Raw genomic sequence first — 21,281 nt, 5'->3', positions numbered from 1 at the left:
ATCTGCTCTTTGCATGAACCTTCTGTCTTTTCTCTGACTCTCCCTGCAGCGAGTCAGCCTTGTCCTCAGCGTCTCTGAGGAATCTGTACTCCTTGGGTCTCTCAAGCGGCGGAAGGACGCCTTCTTCATTCCCCTTGGACCTCTGGACCCCCCTGACCGAGTTGCCATGGTCCGCAAAGACCTGGCCTTGTATGGCAAAAAGTTGGAGGAGTCGGCTTTCAACAACCAAGTAAATGGAAAAATGAAATGTTGTGTTTGGGGGTTGAATTATTTGATGGTGTGGTCTGGAAAGCTATAAGTAAGCTGTGTAAATTCTGGGACCTGGACTGTTCTGCACAAGTGTGGGATTTAAATATCAGTTGTAGGATCCCATGTTCAGCCTTTTCCTTTTGATTAAGTTACTAGTCCTCATGGAACTGAAAATATGTGGGCAATTCCTGGTATGGTTTTGGAAAGAAATGCATGTGTTGGGGTTAAAGAGATGCTGTTCTAATGAAAGTTTAGTACTTGCTGCTTTTCCCCATGTAACATGGGTAAAGCATATGCAGAATTTTGCTCCTTGCACTGTGTTGACTCTTGAGCACCACCTTTATACCAGTGCAGGTTCCAGATCAGCTGTGAAGTGGTTGTTCTTTGCTTGTTGCTCCACCTGTGTTTCTTCCTGATTATTGAGAAAGAAGCAGGGAAGAAAAGGAGTGGTTTTCCTGGGCTATTCAGAGCCAGAGGATGGCCTAGTAGTGGCTGGAGAACTACCGAGTCCTGAATTCAAATTCCGACCCTGCCATGTAACTCTCTGGGTGACGTTGGGGCCAGCCACTGTCTCTCCTTGGCCTAACCTATCTTGCAAGGATGGTTGCGAGGATAAAAAGGGCCACCCTGAGCTCCTTGGAGGGACGGTTGGGGTAAAAGGTACTAAAACGTCCATGCTTCTCCCATTTCCCCCTCCAATGATAAATTCTCCAGTGGTTAGAATGGAAATGGGGAGCCTTTTTTAGATTCAAGGGATGCATCACTACCTGGTCAGTTTCCTGGGTCCCACATGCCACTGGTGGGTGGGGAAAATGGGTGGAGCAACAGATGTAAATTTTACATGTTGTATAGTAGACTGGTTCATTCACACAATCACATGTTCCTTTCTGTAGGCAAACAAAGGGCATTATTGGAGTTGAAGCACACATTTTAGCTAGGCAAAAGCACCCAGAGGGGCTGGTGAAGGCTCCAAGGGATAAATAGAAAGGCTTGGGGAGCTGCTTTTGTGGGGGCCTGGGGCCTGAGGTTGTCCCCTTGCTCAAGTAGAGGACGCTTTGAAACTCTTGATTCCGCCTGTTTCCCTACAGATGCGGCTGGTGCTCCTGAAGCGAGGCTCCCGGCAACCTTTGTACCTGACCCTGCTGACTCAGGACCTGCGGCTCTTTGCCCTGTATGAGAAGGTGAGGCAGCTGTTGAGACGGATCGTGGGTTGGGGAGGAAGAGGAGCGACAAGGCATCGCACGGCTCCAGACCTCAAGGGTCTTTCTGCACAGTTGGATCATCTGTTTCTTCTCCTTCCCCCTCCTCCCCCCTTATCCACAAGCTCTCGGAGAGGATCCAGAAACTGCCTGTGTCACTTCCTTTGCTGCTGCAGCACCTGCTGGGCTGCCTGGAGCAAGATCATGGGGAGGAGATGGTTTCTGTTGCCCTTGTGTGTCTCTGGGCCAGCAGAGATGGTAAGCCCCGCGCGAGGGGGAAATTCAACGGTGACATTGCTCACAGACCAGAGGCTATTGGGCCTGTGAGGGGCACACCAGATATCCTTCCCATGCTGCCATTTGTGATTATTTCTGTTTGTGATGGTCTCTGGGCAATTGTCTGCTTTCGATAATTCCTCTACCTGTAAATATTTCAGGGGAGGCACATTGCTTTGTTTCCAATCTGAAATCCTTCCAACTTTTCAAATACCACAGATGTGACAGGGGAGGCGGTGGGTTATTGTGCTTCTGTTGCACTATAGCACAAGAGTACCCCTCCAGACTTCAGCAATGGATTCACCCTCGCCATCATTTGGCTGGGTTGTCCCAGCCATTCTGGACAGCTTCCAACACATAAAAATAATAATAAAACATCTAACGTTAAAAACTTCCTGATACAGGGCTGCCTTTGGATGTCTTCTAAAGGCTGCATAGTTTTTTGTCTCCTCAACATCTGATGGGAGGGCGTTCCACAGGGCGGGTGCCACTACCAAGAAGGCCCTCTGCCTGGTTCCCTGTAACTTCACTTCTCACAGTGAGGGAACCACCAGAAGGCCCTCAGAGTCCAAGCTTGGGAAGAAATGTAGAATGACAAACAAAAGCAGGATGATGTTTGGACGGTCCGGCGTAAATCACCACTAATGCACTATTATCAGCAAAATCCACTCACAACATGCACCCAAACCAGTCTGCAGGGTCCTACTGTGATGTATCTGAGGCAAAGATGGCCAGTGTTTCTGATTATATTTATCTGATCGTCTGCCTTCCAGTAAAATGATTCTCAGAAGTGTGGTGGAGTCTCCTTCTTTGGAGGTCTTTAAGCAGAGGCTTGACAACCATATGTCAGGAGTGCTCTGATGGTGTTTCCTGCTTGGCAGGGGGTTGGACTCGATGGCCCTTGTGGTCTCTTCCAACTCTATGATTCTATGATTCATAATAGCTTAGAGGCTACATAGTCCTCTGACTGATGCACGGGGCCAGGTCATGTTTCTCTTCAGCTCTACAACCCCAGGGCAGGGAACTTCCAGTTGGATCTGAGTGTTCCTTCTGTCAGGGAGGGGAGAAGCCTGGTCCCTCCTACAGCTGTGTCTCTCACGGATGGGTAAGGGGCAGGCTGATCTTCCCTCTTATCCCCACTAACTAAAAAATGTTGTTGTTTTTTGAGGCTCGGATACAATGTCATAGAATTGTAGAGTTGAGAAGGGACTCTGGCCCCCAGCAATGCAGGAATATGCAGCTGTCTCATACGGGGATCGAACTTGCAACCTTGGCATTACCAGCCCCAGGCTTTAACCAACTGAGCTATTCAGGTTCCAGTGGCACTTGATCTAGATCAGGCCCATTGTTGGGGGATGCTGGGAATCATAGGCTTGGAGGGCACAGATTTCCCCGCCCCTGGGCCTACTCTTAGATGACTGTGGTCGTGACCCTCTGCAGGTCTCATGGAGCGAGATCTCTACGCCATCCTTGCTGACTTGAAGGACCTGAATGGGACTGACTTCACCATGGAACACGCCGTCTGTGTCGAAAGACAAGCCAGGAGCCATCCCATGGCCCCCTTCTTTGACTTCCTGCGGAGCCTGAGGGGGTGAGTAGTGATATTAAATTCCCCAGAATAATCTTTTGGAGAATATTCTTGAGAAATGGATGCTTCTTTGAGGGGTGGGGGTATAAATAATAATAATAATAATAATAATAATAATAATAATAATAATAATATTCCTGTCATTGGGGAGTTGAGACTCGGGCTCCCATCCTTGGCCCTGGGTGGAGAATACTATCCAAGCACATTTAGGTAGTTTTTGAGAGCAAAAAATCCTGGCTCTGTTTTTGGGGAGCGCTGGGTTTATCACTCTCTGCTGTCACCCCACAGCTTGCTTGGGGCATGTGGCTCCCCCTCAGGGCCTTCAGGCTCTCGGCTGCATCTCTCCAGCGCCCCCTTGAGGATGGCAGTAGAACGGCGCTATCTGAAGAATTCAGGCTTGGACTACACAGCTCATACGCTCTTGGCAGGTAACCCTTCTCACCTTTTTGGTACTATGGAATTCTTGGTCTTTGGCTGCTTTTTTCTTTCTTTTTTTAATCAGCGGGTTGAAATGTGCCACCTTTCAGCAGACCTTGGTAGTACTCCAACCAATCTCTAGGTGCAGCCGGGTCAATAGGTCAGCAAGGGGTGTTGCAGTTCAGCCAAGTGGCCTGTAGTGGGCGCTAAGAGAGCAGTTGTCTCGGATCTCTATTGTTCTTACAGCTCATTGGTGGAAACTGGTAGGCTTGGACGATTCCTGGAACCAGAACTGTGAGGCAGAGGCCTTGATGGCCCTCCCCTATCACATGGTAAGTGACGGCTCTGCTAGCCATTGACAACTGGGGAACTAGGAGGCCATGTTGAATAATATTGAGACTGGAGAAGCCAGTATAAGTTGCATTTTCAGCTGAATTTAGGGAAGCCCTTGAAGCATCTGTTGTTGAGCTATCTCATTGATGCTTGTGTTTGATTTGCTCATTGCAAACAGCTCAAAGTCTGTAAATATTGATAATAAACCTGATTTGCAATGGGAGTTGAATAATTTTGATTGCAACTGTAGATTGGGGGAGTGGGGTGGAGAGACTTGAGAATAGAGCTGTTGTATGGAGGTGTGGATCTGAACTGTATCCTTCAGCGAAATGAACATCCTCCCATTTATTTATCAAAATTATTTGTATGACACCCTCTTGCAAAACGTGAGAGTGGTGTGTGGCAACATAAACCCTTTAAAAGCAATAATCACTCTCCATTGTGGAAGGAATTTCAATCCTCAACCTACTTATTCCAGTCACCCAGTCTTTTTAAATGCGGTTATTATTAGCTTAGTGCCTAGAACTGTCAAGTAAATTTGTGAGCTCTGCAGATGCCTTCTTAAACCACACTCTCTCGTCCATTAGGCCCAAAGTGAAAACTTTGAAGTGCTGGGTTCTCTCCTGACGGACCTGAGCTTTGTGAGCGCTCACGTCCGGCTGGGTCTCCTCCACAGCCTCTCTGAGGCCTACGCACTCTATGGTGAGCCACTGATGCCCTTTAGTGGCTAGAATGGGGGTAGCAGTTCATAAGGTGCCATTGTCCCCCGTTGGATTAGAGGTTTGGAGACTAAGCTGCTCTCTTCCTGACCGAGATGAGAAATTTGCAGGCTGGGTATTGGCAAAGCTGCTCCTGGGCTGGGCCAGAATGCAAGGCAGCACTACGGATATACTGAGATGTGAATTCATCCTGTCCGCCTCTGTTGAAAAAGGATTCTTTGGCCTTTTCAGAGACTGCGTCTGACTTGGAGGTCGATGAGACTGTGAGGACCTTCCGGGCCTTCCTGCAAAGAAACATGGGACTGCTTTCCCAGAATCCTCTGCTGCTTCTGCAGCAGGCAGCCAATGAACCGCACGGCTCGTCGCTGTGTGTTCAGGCTATGAATGAGCTCATTGACAACGGGAGGCCTATCCTGAAATGGGCTAACAAGCCCCAGGAAGCTCAGAAGACCAATAGGTAATTCTGCAAAGTATTCGCTGTACTTCATCTTTTCCTTTTTCTGCAAGGCTCACGGATCTTGTTTTGGTTCTCTCTCCCCCCCCCCCCCACCTCTGATGCCCAACAGCCTTGTCCTGAGCCTGGCTGCCACTCCTTCTTGCGTCTCCATTGCCCCTTCTGGAAAACTGGCTGCTGTGGGCACTGCTGATGGAATCCTGCACCTCCTGGATGTAGAGACTGGGCAGGTAAAAACCTGGTTTGATGTGTCCCACTTAATAGCACCCCCTCACATAACACACACTAAGTAGCTGCCAGGCCTAAATTGCTGCTTTGCGGAGAACATAAAAACCACTGGTCCATCTTGTCTGCGCTTGATGGGCTGCAGTTATTCAGGGCTTTAGACAGTGGCATTCCCAGCCAGGGAATGCTGGGACCTTCTGCATTTTCTACCTGTGAGCCCAGGAGCTTGATTGACGTGTGTGTGTGTGTGTGTGTGTGTGTGTGTGATGGTTTACAAAGACTGTTCTGAAGTTCTGATGTGCCCCACATCCCCTCCCCAAATACCTAGGAACTGAAGTCCTTGCTGAGTGCTTGTGATGGGATCTCAGCCTGTGAGTTCCTGTCGGAGGTAACGGTCTGCCTCGGGGCCTTTAACGGACGCTTGGAGCTGTGGAGCCTGAGGGAAGGGTGCAGGTAAGCCTGTCCAAAATGGTGGTCTGAGATGGCTCCATAGCACAGATGGTGATGGCTGTTCGTTGTTTACCTGTGAGGCAAAATGAGCAGTGGTTGTCTGACATGAGGTTGGCCGGAGGGAAATGTCTCCCATGGATCTGTAGTGCTGGAACAGCAGGCAGGGCACCCAGATTTAGATGTTCCTGACAAGGATCTGGCAGTCCACGTACCAATTAATGGCAGACCCAGGAACAATGTATGTTGCAAGTTTCTTCCCTCATGACATGTGTTTTTCTTTCTGTTATCAACATCCAGATGGTGTTTAAAAACATTCCTGTTCACCGAAGGATTTGATGATGATAATAATGATAATTTTATTATACCCTGCCCACCAGGCTGGGTTTCCCCAGCCACTCTGGGTGGCTCCCAACAGAATATTAAAAACATGATAAGACATCAAACATTAAAATCTTCCCTAAAGAGGGCTTCCTTCAGATGTCTTCTAAAAGTCAGATAGTTGTTTGTTTCTTTGACATCTGATGGGAGGGCATTCCACAGGGCGGGTGCCACTACCAAGAAGGCCCTCTGCCTGGTTCCCTGTAACTTGGCTTCTCACAGTGAGGGAACCACCAGAAGGCCTTCAAAGCTGGAGCTCAGTGTCGAGGCTGAACGATGGAGGTGGAGATGCTCCTTCAGGTATACTGGGCTGAGGCTGTTTAAAATGTACTTATTTTATTTATTCATTCATTAGAGTGGGATAGAAATCTTGAGGAGAGCATTCCTGGGTCAGGCCCGAGTCCAGCATCCTGTTCTCCACATTGACCAAATAGATGCATGGCTCTGGGAAGTTTGCAAGCAAGACCTGAGGATAATCGAATCCAAAATGGCCGCTGTAGCTAATTTGCTAATTCTTAATTTTTCCGGTATCTTCCATCCTGCTTCTTGCTTAATATTGCTTGACTAGCTCAGCTGGGTGCCAGCTTTAAGTGACATGTTCCTCTTTTCATTTTGCTCGCGGGGTGTTTAGGCTCATGGGCACAGATGCCCATAAGACCCAGATCACGGATTGCTGCACCAACGCTGGCTGCAAGCTGCTTGCGACTGTCTCCCTGGATGGCCACCTCAAGGTATTTGCTCTCTTCCAAACTTTTCTTTCCAACTTGTTTGTGTCCCAGCCTTGAGGGGGATGATGGCCATTTTGACAAAGGCCACATGCTAGAGCACTAGTTTGAAAAGTTGAAGAATTCTGGAAACTGTAGTTTAAGAGTCCTGAGAGTTGTTAGGAGTCACAGAGCTACAATTTCCAGAGTCCCCTGGGAAGGTGGATTGATTGTTAAACCATTCTGGGGATTGTAGCTCTGCCAGCAGTTTACTTGCATTATCAAGGTATGGATGCGGGGGCAAATACTTTCATTTGCAATTGGTTACAGAACGCTTCCTTAAGGGGATGGGGAAAATTTATGGATTGCCAGTAGTGACACACTTTTATTTTTTTAACAGGGAAGGAATCCTTTTAGTATGCAGTACCGATAACGCTTGTTTGTAATTTTCTTTTTCAGCTCTGGGAATCTACTCATGGTCAGCTGACACATGAACGAGACTGCTTGTGTCCTTTGAACTGTGTGGCCTTTCACCCCGAGGGTCAATTGGTCGCCACTGGAGGGTGGGACAGAACTGTCACCGTCCTGGATGCTAATGAGATGAGTGTGACCTCGGTGAGGAAGGGGGAAATATTCTAAATATTGTTGGTTAGGGGTGGGTTAAAGAGATCAAGACAATGGAAACAGAGGCAGCTTTCAGATTTAGTCTATTTCAGAGATGGGAGAATCTGTGATCTTCAGATGTTGCAGAACTCCTATTAGCAAAGTCATTTAAATAACACAGCTGGAGTCTGGAGAGAAAAGTCCTGATAACACTTGACTGAGGAAAATGAACAAAGCAGCATATAATTTGAGAAACAGAAAATAGGGAGACATTCAGCCAAATATACAGGGGAAAACTCTCTCAGAACTACACAGCCAATCAGAGCATGTGCTACCTCACTAGAAATCATGCCACTCTGCTAAGCCTCCTCCGTACCTGGTTAGCTGTCTTATTGATAACAGAATTAACCTTTAAGTTACAAATTGAAGCATCCCTGCTGTTTCACTTCTGACAACCACAACTCCCCTGATTGCCTCCTCTGGCAGAAGGGGCAGATGAGAGTTGCACTCCAGCCACATCTGCTGAGTCACAGGTTCCCCATCTTGATGCACCTCCTACAGAACGGAGCAGCTTTTTTGACTCCTGTTTCCCCTTACAGGTGATGAAAGGCCACGATGCCTCCATCCATTCCATTTCCTTCTCCTCGGCTGGAAATGTTTTGGCAGCAGGAACCCTGATGGGATCTGTCCATCTCTGGTCGTGGCAGGAGGCTGTTGTCTTGAAAACATTCTCAAGTCACTCGGGTTGTGTCTCTGTTGCTCTGTTCCTCCCAGGGGGCGAACTGCTCACAGCAGGAGAAGATTGCAAGGTGGTATTATTATTATTATTATTAATAATAATACTGTATTGATTGGGAATGGGTGGAATGTTGGGAAGAAGTATACGGAGAGTTGGGTGTATCCTTTCCAGAATCTTGGTAATTGTAGCTCCATGGCGTGGTCACTCTTAACAAACTACAGTTCTCAAGATACTTTGGGAGGGCAGCAGGGAAGCTCTGACTGTTCATACAAGGTGTGACCGGAAAGTTCGGTGAATGGTCACAGAAATCGGACAACGAGAAATATTCGAACGTACATTCGGCATTGGAAACCCACAAAATGCTCACAATTGTGCATGGAGATGAAGCTGTAACTTGAAAGGCAGTGTGTGAGTGGTTTAAGCATGTCTGTGAAGGGCGGCAAACCATCGAATATGACCCCCGGTCTGGCAGACCGTCGACGAGCAGAACGTCGGCAAACGTCGACAGAGTTCGTGAGTTATTGATGTGGGATCGGCGTTTGTCTGTTCAAATGATGGCGGAAGAATTGTATATTCTGTGTGAAATCATTACCGAGGTTACTGAGTTGTCCCACCCTCCATATTCTCCCCATCTGGCCCCACCAGATTTCTTTTCCCCCAAAACTGAAATCTGCACTGAAAGGGCACAGATTTTCCAACATTTCACACGTCCAAAGTGCTGTGACAAGGGAATTGAAAGCAGTACGAAAAGAGGACTTCTCCAGAAGCTTTCAACAGTTCTATGGACGTTGTCAACGGAGCATTGTATCAGAGGGGGCCTACATTGAAGGCCCGTAAGGCATGTACATTCGAATATTTCTCGCTGTCCGATTTCTGTGACCATTCACCGAATTTTCCGGTCACACCTTGTAGAATCACAGAATTACAGAGTTGGAAGGGACCCCTGAAGTGTTTAAGTGGGATAATAGTGCTTTAAACAGTGTGGATGCGGCCACTGAAGAGAGAGAGAGTGTGTTAACATTGCAGGAGGGAACTCTTCTCAGTATGATGTGTGCATGTCTTTGTGCCTTTGTGCCATAACTGACTTTGTGCGTTCTGAGTTGCAGGTCCAGCTTTGGGCAGGTCACCAGGGCCAACTGTGGAATACCTTGTTGTCAGGAGTCTCCTCCCCAGCTCTGTGCACTGCAGCCAATCCTGATTGCAGCCGCTTGGCTGTGGGGCACCATTCGGGAGACCTCCGGGTCGTCATAAATCTTTGGCGTACGTTTTGCATTTGTCTCCTTAAGCCATTTGAATCCTCGACGAAACCCTGTGGCCTCCCATATGTTGTTGGATTTCCGCTCCCATCAGCCTTGGCAAGAGCAGCCCGGTGGTCAGGCAATATGGGAGGTGCAGTCCAACAACATCTGAAGGGCACCATATTTGCTGTTCCTGGTGTTAATAATAATGATGATAATGTATATGCTGCCCATCTTACTTGGTTCCCCAGTAAGAATTGCTGCCCAGGTGCAATTCTATCCTGCAGGACTGGTCTTCAGCGCTCCCAAGTTCTTCCATTTTATTTCTGTCTCTCTTAGACGCTCCACTGCCCCACAGTGGTGCAACGGGGGTTGCTTTCTGTAGCCTGGCCTGGCTGGACAGCATCCACCTGGTTGGGGGCAGCAGCGACGGGTCCCTGTACGTCACAAACACCACCCAGTTCAGCCGCCTTTGCCTCCATAAGCTGCAAGGCCACAAAGGAGCCGTGACGGGCCTCGCCGTCTTCGAGAAGCTGGTGGCGTCGGTGTCAGGTGATTTGGAGAAGAAGCCGCTGGTGGGAGGCGTTACGTTGCTTGCCTTTCTCCATCCTTGCCTCTCCTTAGGGCTTCAGCCAGAAGCTGTGGATGAAAGGAAGGGAGAGTTTGGGCTGGATAATGCAGGGGTTGATTTAGACTACCTAAGTAGCTTCTCTTTTGCCTTGCAAACTGCATGACAGTGAAAGGAGAGAGGGAAGCTTGTAGTAAGAGGCAGAGCTGATGCGGGCTTTGGGCTTAGGCTCCAGTTATCATGTGGGCCCATTGTGTTTTTCCCCCCGTCTGAAAAACCTTGGCGATCCACTTTCAGTCATTGTAGGACTATATTGAGTTTAGATGGACCCAATACTCTTGGTAAGAGCTTCCTATCTTCCTTCCTTCCTTTTTTCTCCCTCTCCCTCTCCCTCTCCCTCTCTCATTGTATCCTGGCTATACCAGCCTACTCGAGAACCGCTTGTGCTGAGATTTCTCCAGAGCCTAGGAAGTGATTGGTGCCTCAGGGATGGGTGCCCCTCCCTGGCTTGCTTCTGCACTTTCTAGAGTAGGTCTTCAAAGAGTTGGCTTTCTTTGCTGGCCCAATGACTTGGCTGGTCATGAAAGTGGAGCAACTTCTATCAGAGCAACTAGGGTCCTGCATTGTCAAAGTCTATGGAGAGAGCAAAGGCCAGAGACCTAGACGGAAGCAGCTTGCTGCAGTAGCCATGTTGTTAGGGGTGTCCATGGCAAAGGAGAAGCTGGCTGCACAGCCCTGTCTTCCATCTGGGTCAGTGAGGACTGAGTAGAGTCCCGAGGGTCAGACACAGAGGCCTGGAGGCCTCCCCTCCTGATCCCTCAGTCTGAGGCCTCCATTCTTTCACCAGAATTTCCCCCCTCATATTCTTTTTCTCTTTTCTAGAGGATTTCACTGTCCAGCTGTGGTTTTCAGAGACTCTGAGACCAACGGATCCTGCTGCAGATACTGAAATCTTGCCCCTTGCTGTCCTCCGGGGTCACACCGGGGGGGTTACATGCTGCGCCTTCAGCCTTGACGGCCGCTACCTTGCCACGGGAGGCAAAGACCGGGTGAGTAAGGCAGCCTTGTCTTGAGGAGAGGGCTCTTCCACAAGGCCCAGCAAGGGTGGCACAGAGCTTCCTTGATCTTCCCCTCGCAAAGCATACCTCCGAGTAGATGTTGATATGCTCTCAAAGCAATTGTGAGGCTCAGCTGGTCTAACTAATATCTCATTCGGCAAGCCTGTGCACCAAATGAGATGCCCCAGAATCCTTTGCAGGATACTTCTTGGCAGAGGAGATGCTGTGGCAGAGGCAGGAAACCCTTTTCAGCCTAAGGGGGGTCACATTGCCTCCGAGGCAACTTTTTGAGGGCCACATGCCAGAGATAGAAGTGAGCAGAGCAACAGATGTGAATTTTGCCTCTTGTGCAGTGGGCAAGTGTCTGCACCCATGTACCCTGCTCTGTCCTACATCCAGTCCAGCAAGCGGCACTGTCGGAGTTCAGTGACACACATTCCCGTCAGGCAAAAATACTCAAGGGAGGGTACAGAGCAGAGACATGGAGTTGGCGTGGCCTGAGGAGAGTCCTGAGGGCCACACAGAAAAACCTAGAGGGCCACATTTGGCTTCCAAGCCAGAGGTTGGTCATCTCTGTGATATGAAAAGGCAGAAAGGGGGGGGGAATTACTGCTTTTGGAGGCGGAGCAGAGTAAGGAACAGGGTAAAAGACTGGTGTAATGTTAACAAAAGGTAGGTTCTTTATTTTTTTCACTGTGTTCTGTGTTTCAGGCCTTGTTTCTCTGGGATGTCAGGGACCCCTCCCAGAAGACCCCTTCCCTCTGGCGCTCCATGCTTTTCTGCCACCAGGACTGGATCTCCTGCTGCGCCTGGGCAGGCCCCATGTTGGTGAGTTTGGATGGCCACCGCACGGAGTGGGTGGGTAGGTGGGCTTTTCATGCATGAAGAACCCCAGAAATGGAGGGGGTGGACCAAACAGAGCCAGCTTACGACCCTTCCCCAAGGGCAGGCCTGGGCACCCACCTATTTAACCTAGCAGCTCTTTGCAGTAGCTCATCCTGCATGCAGTTGGCTCCTGCATGCAGTGAGTGGGGAGGAAAGCTAGTGTTTGGGCACAAGGGGAGCTAACAAGCTGCTTTTGGGTTGTCTTGGACTCCCAGCTCTCATCAGTTGCAGCCAGCAGGGCCAATAGTGGACATTTATTATTTGGATTCAAAGGACGGCCCAGTAGGGATGGGAGAAGGCAGGGATTTCAGTACTGACCTGTATTCATCATACTTGTCACTGTTTCCATTACACTGCAGTTTGTTTTCTGCTAAATGTTACATGTCCTCCGTTAAACATAAATTACAAAACTGTTTACATAACTTACGTAACTTACATTCCTTTGAGTGTCAAGGTAACATCAAAACTATGGCAAAAAGTTGTCTATTACATATCCTTTGCGGACTTTCAAACAAATGACTCTCATTTGACTAATTTCTGTTCCTGACAACATGTGAATTGCAGCATTTGTTCACTTCTTTTTCTACGTTCCTCTGAATTCTCTGGCATCCCTAGGCCTCAGAGCAGGCACCAGTGAAGGGCCCTTGTCAGGGTGTTGGGACGGTGGCAGCTGCCCCAAGGATGCTAGGTGCTGATACTGGCCTTGATGTGTTTGGTACCCTGGTGATAACTTGCCAGCTGATTAATTGGAACACCTGATTCCTCCTGTCATCTTCCAATGGGGAAATTGAGGTGGTTGGGAGTATCACCCACGGCAGGTCTCCTAAATCTAACAGCCTCTGATGTACATCCCACCATTTCTAACTTCCTGCCTGTCCTTTGCATTGTTCCCCAAACAGCTCACTGGCTCCAACGACTGCACCGTCTGCCTCTGGGATCCCAAAACTGGCCAGCGCCTCCAGGAATTCCTGGGCCACCAAAGCCCAGTATGCAGTGTCATGAGTGAGGTAGGCAATAGAATCCTTCTGAGGCTTCGTCCTTCATTTTCCTACCTTGGCCCTAGACGCTTTCCTGAATTCTGCAAAGCACGCTACGTTGGGCTTTGCGGATTCTAAAATGAAGAGGCGGCAAGTCACAGAACATCCTCTTCTTCATCTACCTGAAATGGCACCTGAGGGGACAAACCAGATGTTGCATTAAAGACATGTTTGCTTTTAATATGCATTTTTTTCTGTGTGGGGCTGGAGGGAGTTGTACTCCAAAACCTCTGGGGAGCACCAGGCTGGGTGAAGGCTGCAAATAGCAATGGCGGTGGGTGGGAGAAAAACCTATCTAGGTTGCCTTCTCTTCCCCTCCTGAAGAGAATCCCTCCTTTTTTGGAAAATGCCGTATTTGCATTGGGAGGAAATCTCCCACAGATACCAGCCACCACAGTGAATCCTTACGTTAAATGGCAAAAACAAAGAATCACTGCTGTACAGGTTAAATCAGAGCATTGGAAGACACCAGGAGCTGGTTTATCTAGTACAGCCCCTGTCAGTGCAGGAATCTCTTGCCCAGCTTACCATGTTGCATAGTTTGGCCTTGAGTGACTTATGGATGCCATTAGAAAAAACCACAGTGCTGTTCCCAGGTCCATTCTAGTCTCCCCAACTCTATTATTGACCTTGTCTCTGTGGCCTATCCTGCCTTGGCTCCCCTTTGACACAACCAGTCCTTCAGCCTGGGGTAGAGAAACCCTTTTTTCAACCTGGGGGCCACATTCCTTTCTGGTCAGGCTTCCTGGGGCCACATGCTAGTGGTGGAGTGGAGCAACAAATGTAAATGTTCCCTGCACCATGCCCTCTTCTCCATCCATGCAAGCAAGAAGCACTATCAGAGTGCAAGGGCCTGTTCCACCCAGGCTAAACCACTTGGGGCAGTGAAGTGAGGGGTGCGGCCTGCAGGGAGCAATCCGACGGCCGGATGCGGCCCCTGGCCCTGAGGTTCCCCATCCCTGCCTTAACTCTGCTTGTTGCAGTCGTCCTCTGGATAAATATGCATGGCCTTGGTTCATCCCTTGTTGACCGCTACTCTTTCTGGTTCCTGTGACAGAAAGAACATGTGTTCGCCGTGGGCAGGGATGGGATGCTGGTGGCGTGGAACCGACAGGGGCTGGAGATGACTCGCTTCCTGGCTCACCCTGACCGGGCCAACCACTGTGCAGGCGTCAGAGATCCACGTAAGATACTTCAGCCACCACTTTTTGAAAATCTGGGGAAGGGAAATGAGCTCTGAAATTCTGGTCTCTGTTACTTGACCATATGATACATATGATAAATGCATATTTGCATTTATTTTAGATGAGCATATGGTTAAGGTTCACACGAATATGTACAAGTTTAAATGCTCAAATTGTTCACTGTCCAAGTAAGGTACTGCAAGCAGCCCTTTCAAGACTGTAGGTCTGAGCTGTCTAGCAGATTTTGAACTTGATAATGTAAGAATACCAAGGTCTGACAGGGGGCTGCGGGTTGCTGAGGAGTTTGGCCTCTCTGAAGAAGCTTAGCTTAATTACATGACTGAAGACCTTTCTTTGGTTCCTGCAAAGTCATCTCTCTGTGAGAAAGTTTGCTGTTTTATTTGCCAGTTAGATGAGGAAGATTTTAGTGAATGTGGAAATAATAATAATTTTATTATTGGTCAGATATGATTTTATAAATAGCCAGAATTAAAGAAAAAATGTGAAAACAGATTTTCAAAGTGGGGAAGTATTGCCCTTAAAATTGGGGAGTGAGGGGTATTGTCACTTGGAACAGCTGACCTGCTTTTTGCCCTCTGCCCTACCTTCATAAGCATGCTGTTAGTACATTTCTTTTCTTTTCACAGGGGAAAAAGAGTTTATTGTGGCTGCAGCCGGCGGTGATGGCACAGTGAAACTTTGGAAGCCCCTGAAGGTGAGAGATGGGGGGAGTGTGTGTGTGTGTGTGTGTGTGTGTGTGTGTGTGTGTGTGTAGATTTGATGTACTAAACTAACATTCGCCAACCTTGTTCTCTCCAGATGTTTAGCCTACAACTCCCACCAGCCCCTAGCCAGTGCCCTGTGCTATCTGATGGGAGTTGTAGTCCAGAACATCTGGAGAGAGCACCAGGTTGGCAAAGGCTGCCCTAAACAAAAATGCCCTTGGAAATTTGGCTGGTGATTTGACTACTCAAAGACTCTGCAGTTACTTGCGTTAAGGGCAGCCTGTTATCCATAGTTGCCTAATAAATATCTTAATGTTTACCTGTTAGGCTCTATTCCCACCCACCCCCCAAAAAACAACCCACAACCTCTTGGCTATGCTTGTAAGGCTGGGCAAACCAGCCACAGCAGCAGTTTAAATGTCTCCTAAATGTTATACATGTCGCCTCTTCTGAGGCTGTGTAACCAGTACACCTTTTAAAGGACATTCCAAGCACACTCTTTCCCTCAAAGGATTCTGGGCACTGTAGTTTACCCCTCACAGAGGGACAAATCCCAGGAGCCCTTAACAAACTACAGGGCCCAGAATCCTCTGAGGGAAAGAGTGTGCTTGACATGTGCTTCAAAGGTACAGCTTGGGCACACCCTGGGCTTGTCTGCATGAGGGGAAAGTGACAAAAGTTGGCTCAACTTCAGAGCTGCTGGAACACTTACTGAGAACTCGGTTAGAAAATGGCTTAAAGTCTTCTTACCTGGTGGATCAACTTTTAGGTATCATTCTTGTTGTTAGTGGATAGGAGCCAACCTGCTCTGCCCTGGACCTACACCATAATAATCTCTCCCGCGTGGGCAACTCTTGGCACCTAGACCCAAGCCCTGTTCTGCCTCCCAGCTCCTTGTTCACTCGTTTCCTGTTTCCTCGCAGCTGGCGGAACCTGACGTCTTCCCTGGCCACTGCGCTGCCATCTGTGGGGCTGCTGCTTCCCCAGCATCTTCCTCTTTCCTGACAATATCCAAAGACAACACAGTCCGAGTGTGGGCCATCGCCAAGGAAAATGGTTAGTATCTGCAGGGGGTGGGCCCTTCTCACGGCTCCCTGCTCTTCCTGCATTTGTAGTTCGAACCAAAAGGTGGGCTGGGCCAGGGGAACCCAGTTGCTTGTGTTTTGCGTCTGTTACCAAAGAGCCCATCTGCCTTATACCGAGGGAGGGCATTGGTCCACCTAGCTCAGTATTGTCTATGTGGGTTGGCTCTGGGCTCTCCAGAAATTCAGGCAGATTCTTCCTAGCCCTCCTTGGTGATTGAAACCGGGAGCCTTCTGCATGCAAGGCAGTTAAGCTCTCCCACTGAGCTTACAGGCCTCCCCACATTTAATGACCAACTTGGGTGTGTTCATTTGTTGTCAGAATTTTGTGTCCACACGATTAAACCAGCTGTGTTTGGAGTGGAGGGTGGAGAGATTTCCAGCTGACCTCTCACGACGACACATTGGGGCTCCACCCTTTCCCCTCACTGTGCACATTAGGGTCGCACAAACACCATCCATTTCAAGCACACACCCCAAGAATCCTGCGAACTACCCCTTCACAGAGCTACAATTCCCAGTGACAATTCCCCTTGACAAACTACGGTTCTCAGCATTCTTGGGGAGAAGTTGCATGTGACCAAATACACTTTTAAAAACTGCAAATTGGTTGGTCCCAGCTCATCGTTGTCTTGCTGAGCTGTTTTCCCCCTTGCTCACCAGCAGGAGCCGCCAAAGACCTTCCCTCTCACCAGGGTGCCGTCACGGCCTTGGCCTGGTCCCCCGATGGGGACTTCGTTGTGTCTGGTGGGGAACGCGGAGACCTGGTCCTCTGGCACAAAGCCAAGGCTGTGGAGAAAGTGAAGGTAAGCCCAAGGGCACTGGACTCCTCAACATCATCTGAAGGGCCACAGCTTCCTCACCCCTCGCTTCTCCAGTGCCGGCATGAAGGCTTGGAGGAAGAAGCCGCCACCTGGTGGCCATAGAGTTGTAATGGATTCTTGAGGGTCATTCAGTCCCAATCCCCTGCAGTGCAGGAATCTTTTGCCCATCGTGGGGCTAGAACTCACGGCTCCAAGATTGAGAGTCTTGTGCTCTACCAACTGAGCTATCCAAATGCACCTTGGGCTTCGTCCGGCCCTTCGGTATAGCAAACGGTTGCATGAGTGGCTTCGCTTTCACCATCCAGGCCGGCCAGCGTTGCATCAGTGCCTTAGCTTTCACTTCCGCCCGCACCATACTTGTGGCAGCTGATGGGATCAACCTCTGGTACATAAGCAGGCAGCGCAATGGAACCGTCAGGTAAGGTTGCACAAACCGTCCAGGACTGCTGGGTCTCCAATGTGAGCCACTTGTCCTGGGAGTGCCTGACTGCACAATGGAGCTCTCAGCCCCATAACCAAGAGAGAGCTCCTCCAGGCCTCTGCTTCTCCATAGCTGTGTCTCCACAGCATGTCGCTGATCCTGATTTTTTTTGTATTCTTCTCTCTCTGTGTATTTCTCCCTTTTCCCATTGCACAGCTTGACCCGCAAGAAGTGCCTGTGCCAAGCAGAGGAGTCTTCTGCGCTCTGTGTCGGGGTGCTCAGGCCCAGCGGCCCCATAGTCCTAGGAATGACCAACGGAGACCTGCTGGTGCTGCAGCCTGGAGCCGAGAGCTTCCAGCAGAACCCGTGAGTTTGGAGAACGGTGGCCCTTGAGGGGCTGGGGAAAGACATCTCTGGGTGGTGGAACAGTCTTACTTCCATGGCTCCAGTGCTGATCATCTTCACCTCCATCCCAGATACACAGACAAAGTGTGGGATATCCAGCAGAACGTGAGCTTTGACATATCTGTGTCCGAGGAAGAGGAGGGGCATATCTTTCACATCTGGGACTCCGTGCACAGCCCAACCTTGTTCAAGATGGTGAGTGGCCACTGAGGCAAGGCCCAGATGGGAATCGCCACAGGATTTGGCCAATTGCTGAGCTCTGAGCCTGCCATGCTGCGTCTACCTGCATGTTGTTGTTGTTGTTTAGTCATTTAGTCATGTCCGACTCTTTGTGACCCCATGGACCAGAGCACGCCAGGCACTCCCACAGTTTGGTCAAACTCATGTTGGTAGCTTTGAGAACACTGTCCAACCATCTCGTCCTCTGTCGTCCCCTTCTCCTTGTGCCCTCCATCTTGCCCAACATCAGGGTCTTTTCCAGGGAGTCTTCTCTTCTCATGAGGTGGCCAAAGTCTTGGAGCCTCAGCTTCACAATCCGTCCTTCCAGTGAGCACTCAGGGCTGATTTCCTTCAGAATGGATAGGTTTGATCTTCTTGCAGTCCATGGGACTCTCAAGAGTCTCCTCCAGCACCATAATTCAAAAGCATCGATTCTTCGGCGATCAGCCTTCTTTACGGTCCAGCTCTCACTTCCATACATCACTACTGGGAAAACCATAGCTTTAACAATACGGACCTTTGTTGGCAAGGTGATGTCTCTGCTTTTTAAGATGATGTCTACTTGCATAACCCCCGCTTATTATTGGTGGATTGATTGCATTGACATCCCACCTTTTTCTCAAAGGGAGCTCAAGGTGACTTTCATGGTTCTCCCCCATTTCATCCCCACAGCAACCCTGTGAGGTAGGCTAGGGGGAAGGGGGAAGTGGCTGACCCAGGGAGCTCCATGTGGGGGACTTGAGCCCAAGTTTCCCAAGTCCTAGTGGAAACTGTACAAAGTCTCTTGATCCCTTTAACACTTTGAAAGAAGTGCCCAGGGATAATATCAGCTCAGAAAGCAGCTCCTTTGGTGGCTTTAACCAAGCACATATGTGTCTCTGTGTGCAGGCCTCAAGCCTGGGGGGTGGGCAAATGTGGCTCTGCAGGCCTCCCCAGATTGCTCATCCCACATCTGAGCTTCCTGCTACCCACCCTCATTCCAGGTACTTCCGGTGATGTCTGGTTTTTGCAGGAATTGTTCCACCAGGCTGTCCAGTCCAAAAGGAGATCCTGCAGCTCAGTTGTCATTGTGGCATGGCTGCATCAGTTGTTCTGTGATGTTGTGCCCTTGGTCTGACCAGCTCAGAACTCCCAAGGCAGGTGGGACGTGGGTCTTCAGCCAGGAGAGGCCTGCTAATTTCTTGAGTTGCCCTTTCCTCACCAGAGCCATCTTCTGTTTGTTCCTTTAGAGGGTAACCGAATCTGGGAAGTTAGAGGACACAGACGCCCTGGAGAAGATACCATGGGTACCCAAAAGGCCCTCTGTCTGGGTCACTGTTGCCCGGCAGGTCAAAGGTGAGGCTAAGACCAGGTTCCTGCTTATCCTGGTCTCACTTTTATATTTTTTGGAGAGAGACTTTTGCTCAAGCAAAATGCCACTCTTGAGCTCAGAAGCTTTTTGTTGCTCAGTGTTCTGCGGATATACTTGAAACTATAGGGGTGTCCCCTTCTTGGCAACCCCACTGGAGCCTGTGTTGATGGCCTGCCTCTGGAATGAAATCACATTTAATGGGCTTAAAACATTTGATATCTAAGATTCCAGTGAGGTGCAATAATTTCGTAGGTTGTAACTGGGTGGAGATTGGCACGGTGTAGGGGTAGCCGAAGGTCACGCTCCCCAAAACTCCAGACTGCAATTCCCATAGGCCTCAGCAAGCATGGAAATTGTAGTCAAATGAGATCTGGCAGGCACCCTATTGGCTACTCCAGCACAGAATATGAAAAGCCCTGTAAAAGACAGCAGAAATCAGTTTGCATTAGAAATGCGTAAGTGGTAGATGTTGGATACGGGCTTGTGGGCACCTGGTTGGCCACTGTTAGAACAGAATGCTGGACTATAGGCCTGATCTAGCAGAGCTCCAGATGATTTGAAAGGAGTGGAGTTAGGGCTGGAGGGAGAGATGCATTCTTAATTCTGGCTTTTCCGCTGGGGCAGGTAAACTCCTATTATGCGCAGACTCTGAAGGATGCCTCTGGACTCAGACCCGGCAGACTGAGGAGAGAGTGGATAAATGGAAGCCTGACGGCTGGCAGAGGAAAAAGGCAAGTCCTAGGGATGGGGGGAGAAGATAGGATGAATGGGGACCCACCTGAATCATCAGCCTGAGCAGTGAGCGGGATGCCTCCTGGGTGCAATTTTGAGTCACGTGCCTGTGGAAGTGACAGGGATTTTGAGCCCTTGTCTACCTCGGGGGCCTGATCCAGTTTGGAGATGCTTCCATAGAGTTCACTTGCAGTGCATCCACATCTAGGGGAACTGCAGTTCTGTAAAGGAAGGTCGTTTTAGGTCTTTTAGCAGGAAAATCGAAGCTTCCTCAACAAACCTACAGTGCCCAAGGTTATGCAATGTAAACCAAAAGAGCAGAAGTTGCTTACAAAACAATCTTATGTTTGTGGCATGGATGCAGTTTGTTCTTCTGGTGGAGCAGGAAAATCCTGCCTTGTGGGGAACAGTGGAAAAAGTCCACTGGAATTCTGCCGACTTTGCTTTTTTTGTACCACAAACCAGACTCTTAATTTACATGCTATTTTTTAATGAGATGAAACTGCCCTGAGTGCATTACATACATTCATCATGCCGTGTTTAGACTGGTTTGTTTTTAAAATATGAACCACTTTGAGCACAGATGCATTTTAGTAAACACAGTGTAATAGTTAGTATGACTGTGAGTATGCAAAGTGACTTTAAAAATGCACTCGGGGCTTGAGAACTGGGACTTCCTTAATTGGCCTGAATCCTCAGGGTCACAGAGAGGGTGGGGTAAGGCAGTGTGATCTCTCTCTCTCCCCCCTGTGGCCCCAAGGAAGCACATTCCAAGCCCTAGCAAACTTTAAAAAAAATTCTTCTGGGTCTGTTGTTACTAGATTCACAATGACAAAATCACAGCCCTGCATGTCCTCGGAGACAGGATTGTAACAGCATCACATGACCGAGATGTGAAGATTTGGGATGGCAACACTATGAAACTGGTGAGTAACTTCATACTCCCCTTCCTCTCCCTGTGGGGCATTTCTTACATAAGAGTCCTGGGAATTGTAGCTCTGTGAATGGTTAACCTACAGTTCCCAGGATTCTTTTGGGGTAGGGAATCATGTCTTATATGCCTTAGTGTTGTTGTTTTTCAACATGACTGTAAATTTGCTTCAGGATGTAAATAAAGCACTATATATATCAATTCAACAAATCTAACCTCTTCCCCATCTTTCATTTCTGTATGCAAAGCTTTTCTCCTAACCCTTCCTTGTTCTCTATCCTGTTTTC

The 21,281-nt window shown here is 49.0% G+C and overlaps 1 protein-coding gene across 3 annotated transcripts in view; it reads left to right on the top strand.

Annotated features, from left to right (window-relative positions):
- Window positions 1-21,281, top strand: part of TEP1 (telomerase associated protein 1) — a gene marked incomplete at its 5' end in the record, with an annotated part of 49,077 nt that overhangs the window by 27,166 nt on the left and 630 nt on the right. For 2 of the 3 annotated variants that reach the window (XM_083584125.1, XM_083584124.1), the window contains 28 exons: window positions 50-229; window positions 1,338-1,430; window positions 1,574-1,706; window positions 3,165-3,315; window positions 3,601-3,740; window positions 3,976-4,061; window positions 4,650-4,764; window positions 5,013-5,238; window positions 5,348-5,465; window positions 5,789-5,913; window positions 6,920-7,019; window positions 7,452-7,607; window positions 8,195-8,404; window positions 9,441-9,594; window positions 9,912-10,124; window positions 11,023-11,189; window positions 11,910-12,026; window positions 12,983-13,090; window positions 14,178-14,304; window positions 14,952-15,019; window positions 15,953-16,085; window positions 16,778-16,917; window positions 17,241-17,353; window positions 17,573-17,722; window positions 17,833-17,956; window positions 19,210-19,315; window positions 19,956-20,062; window positions 20,885-20,989. In XM_083584125.1, coding sequence (XP_083440251.1) covers window positions 50-229; window positions 1,338-1,430; window positions 1,574-1,706; window positions 3,165-3,315; window positions 3,601-3,740; window positions 3,976-4,061; window positions 4,650-4,764; window positions 5,013-5,238; window positions 5,348-5,465; window positions 5,789-5,913; window positions 6,920-7,019; window positions 7,452-7,607; window positions 8,195-8,404; window positions 9,441-9,594; window positions 9,912-10,124; window positions 11,023-11,189; window positions 11,910-12,026; window positions 12,983-13,090; window positions 14,178-14,304; window positions 14,952-15,019; window positions 15,953-16,085; window positions 16,778-16,917; window positions 17,241-17,353; window positions 17,573-17,722; window positions 17,833-17,956; window positions 19,210-19,315; window positions 19,956-20,062; window positions 20,885-20,989 — 3,765 coding nt within the window. Of the gene's footprint in view, window positions 1-49; window positions 230-1,337; window positions 1,431-1,573; window positions 1,707-3,164; window positions 3,316-3,600; window positions 3,741-3,975; window positions 4,062-4,649; window positions 4,765-5,012; window positions 5,239-5,347; window positions 5,466-5,788; window positions 5,914-6,919; window positions 7,020-7,451; window positions 7,608-8,194; window positions 8,405-9,440; window positions 9,595-9,911; window positions 10,125-11,022; window positions 11,190-11,909; window positions 12,027-12,982; window positions 13,091-14,177; window positions 14,305-14,951; window positions 15,020-15,952; window positions 16,086-16,774; window positions 16,918-17,240; window positions 17,354-17,572; window positions 17,723-17,832; window positions 17,957-19,209; window positions 19,316-19,955; window positions 20,063-20,884; window positions 20,990-21,281 lie in introns of all 3 variants that reach the window. The other variant, XM_083584123.1, reaches the window with a different exon arrangement.

This window comes from Podarcis filfolensis (genome assembly GCF_964270895.1).
Source record: "Podarcis filfolensis genome assembly, chromosome: 13".
Lineage (NCBI taxonomy): Eukaryota > Metazoa > Chordata > Lepidosauria > Squamata > Lacertidae > Podarcis > Podarcis filfolensis.
The sequence above is the reverse complement of the archived record's forward strand: the minus strand, read 5'-3'. Positions and strand labels throughout refer to the sequence as shown.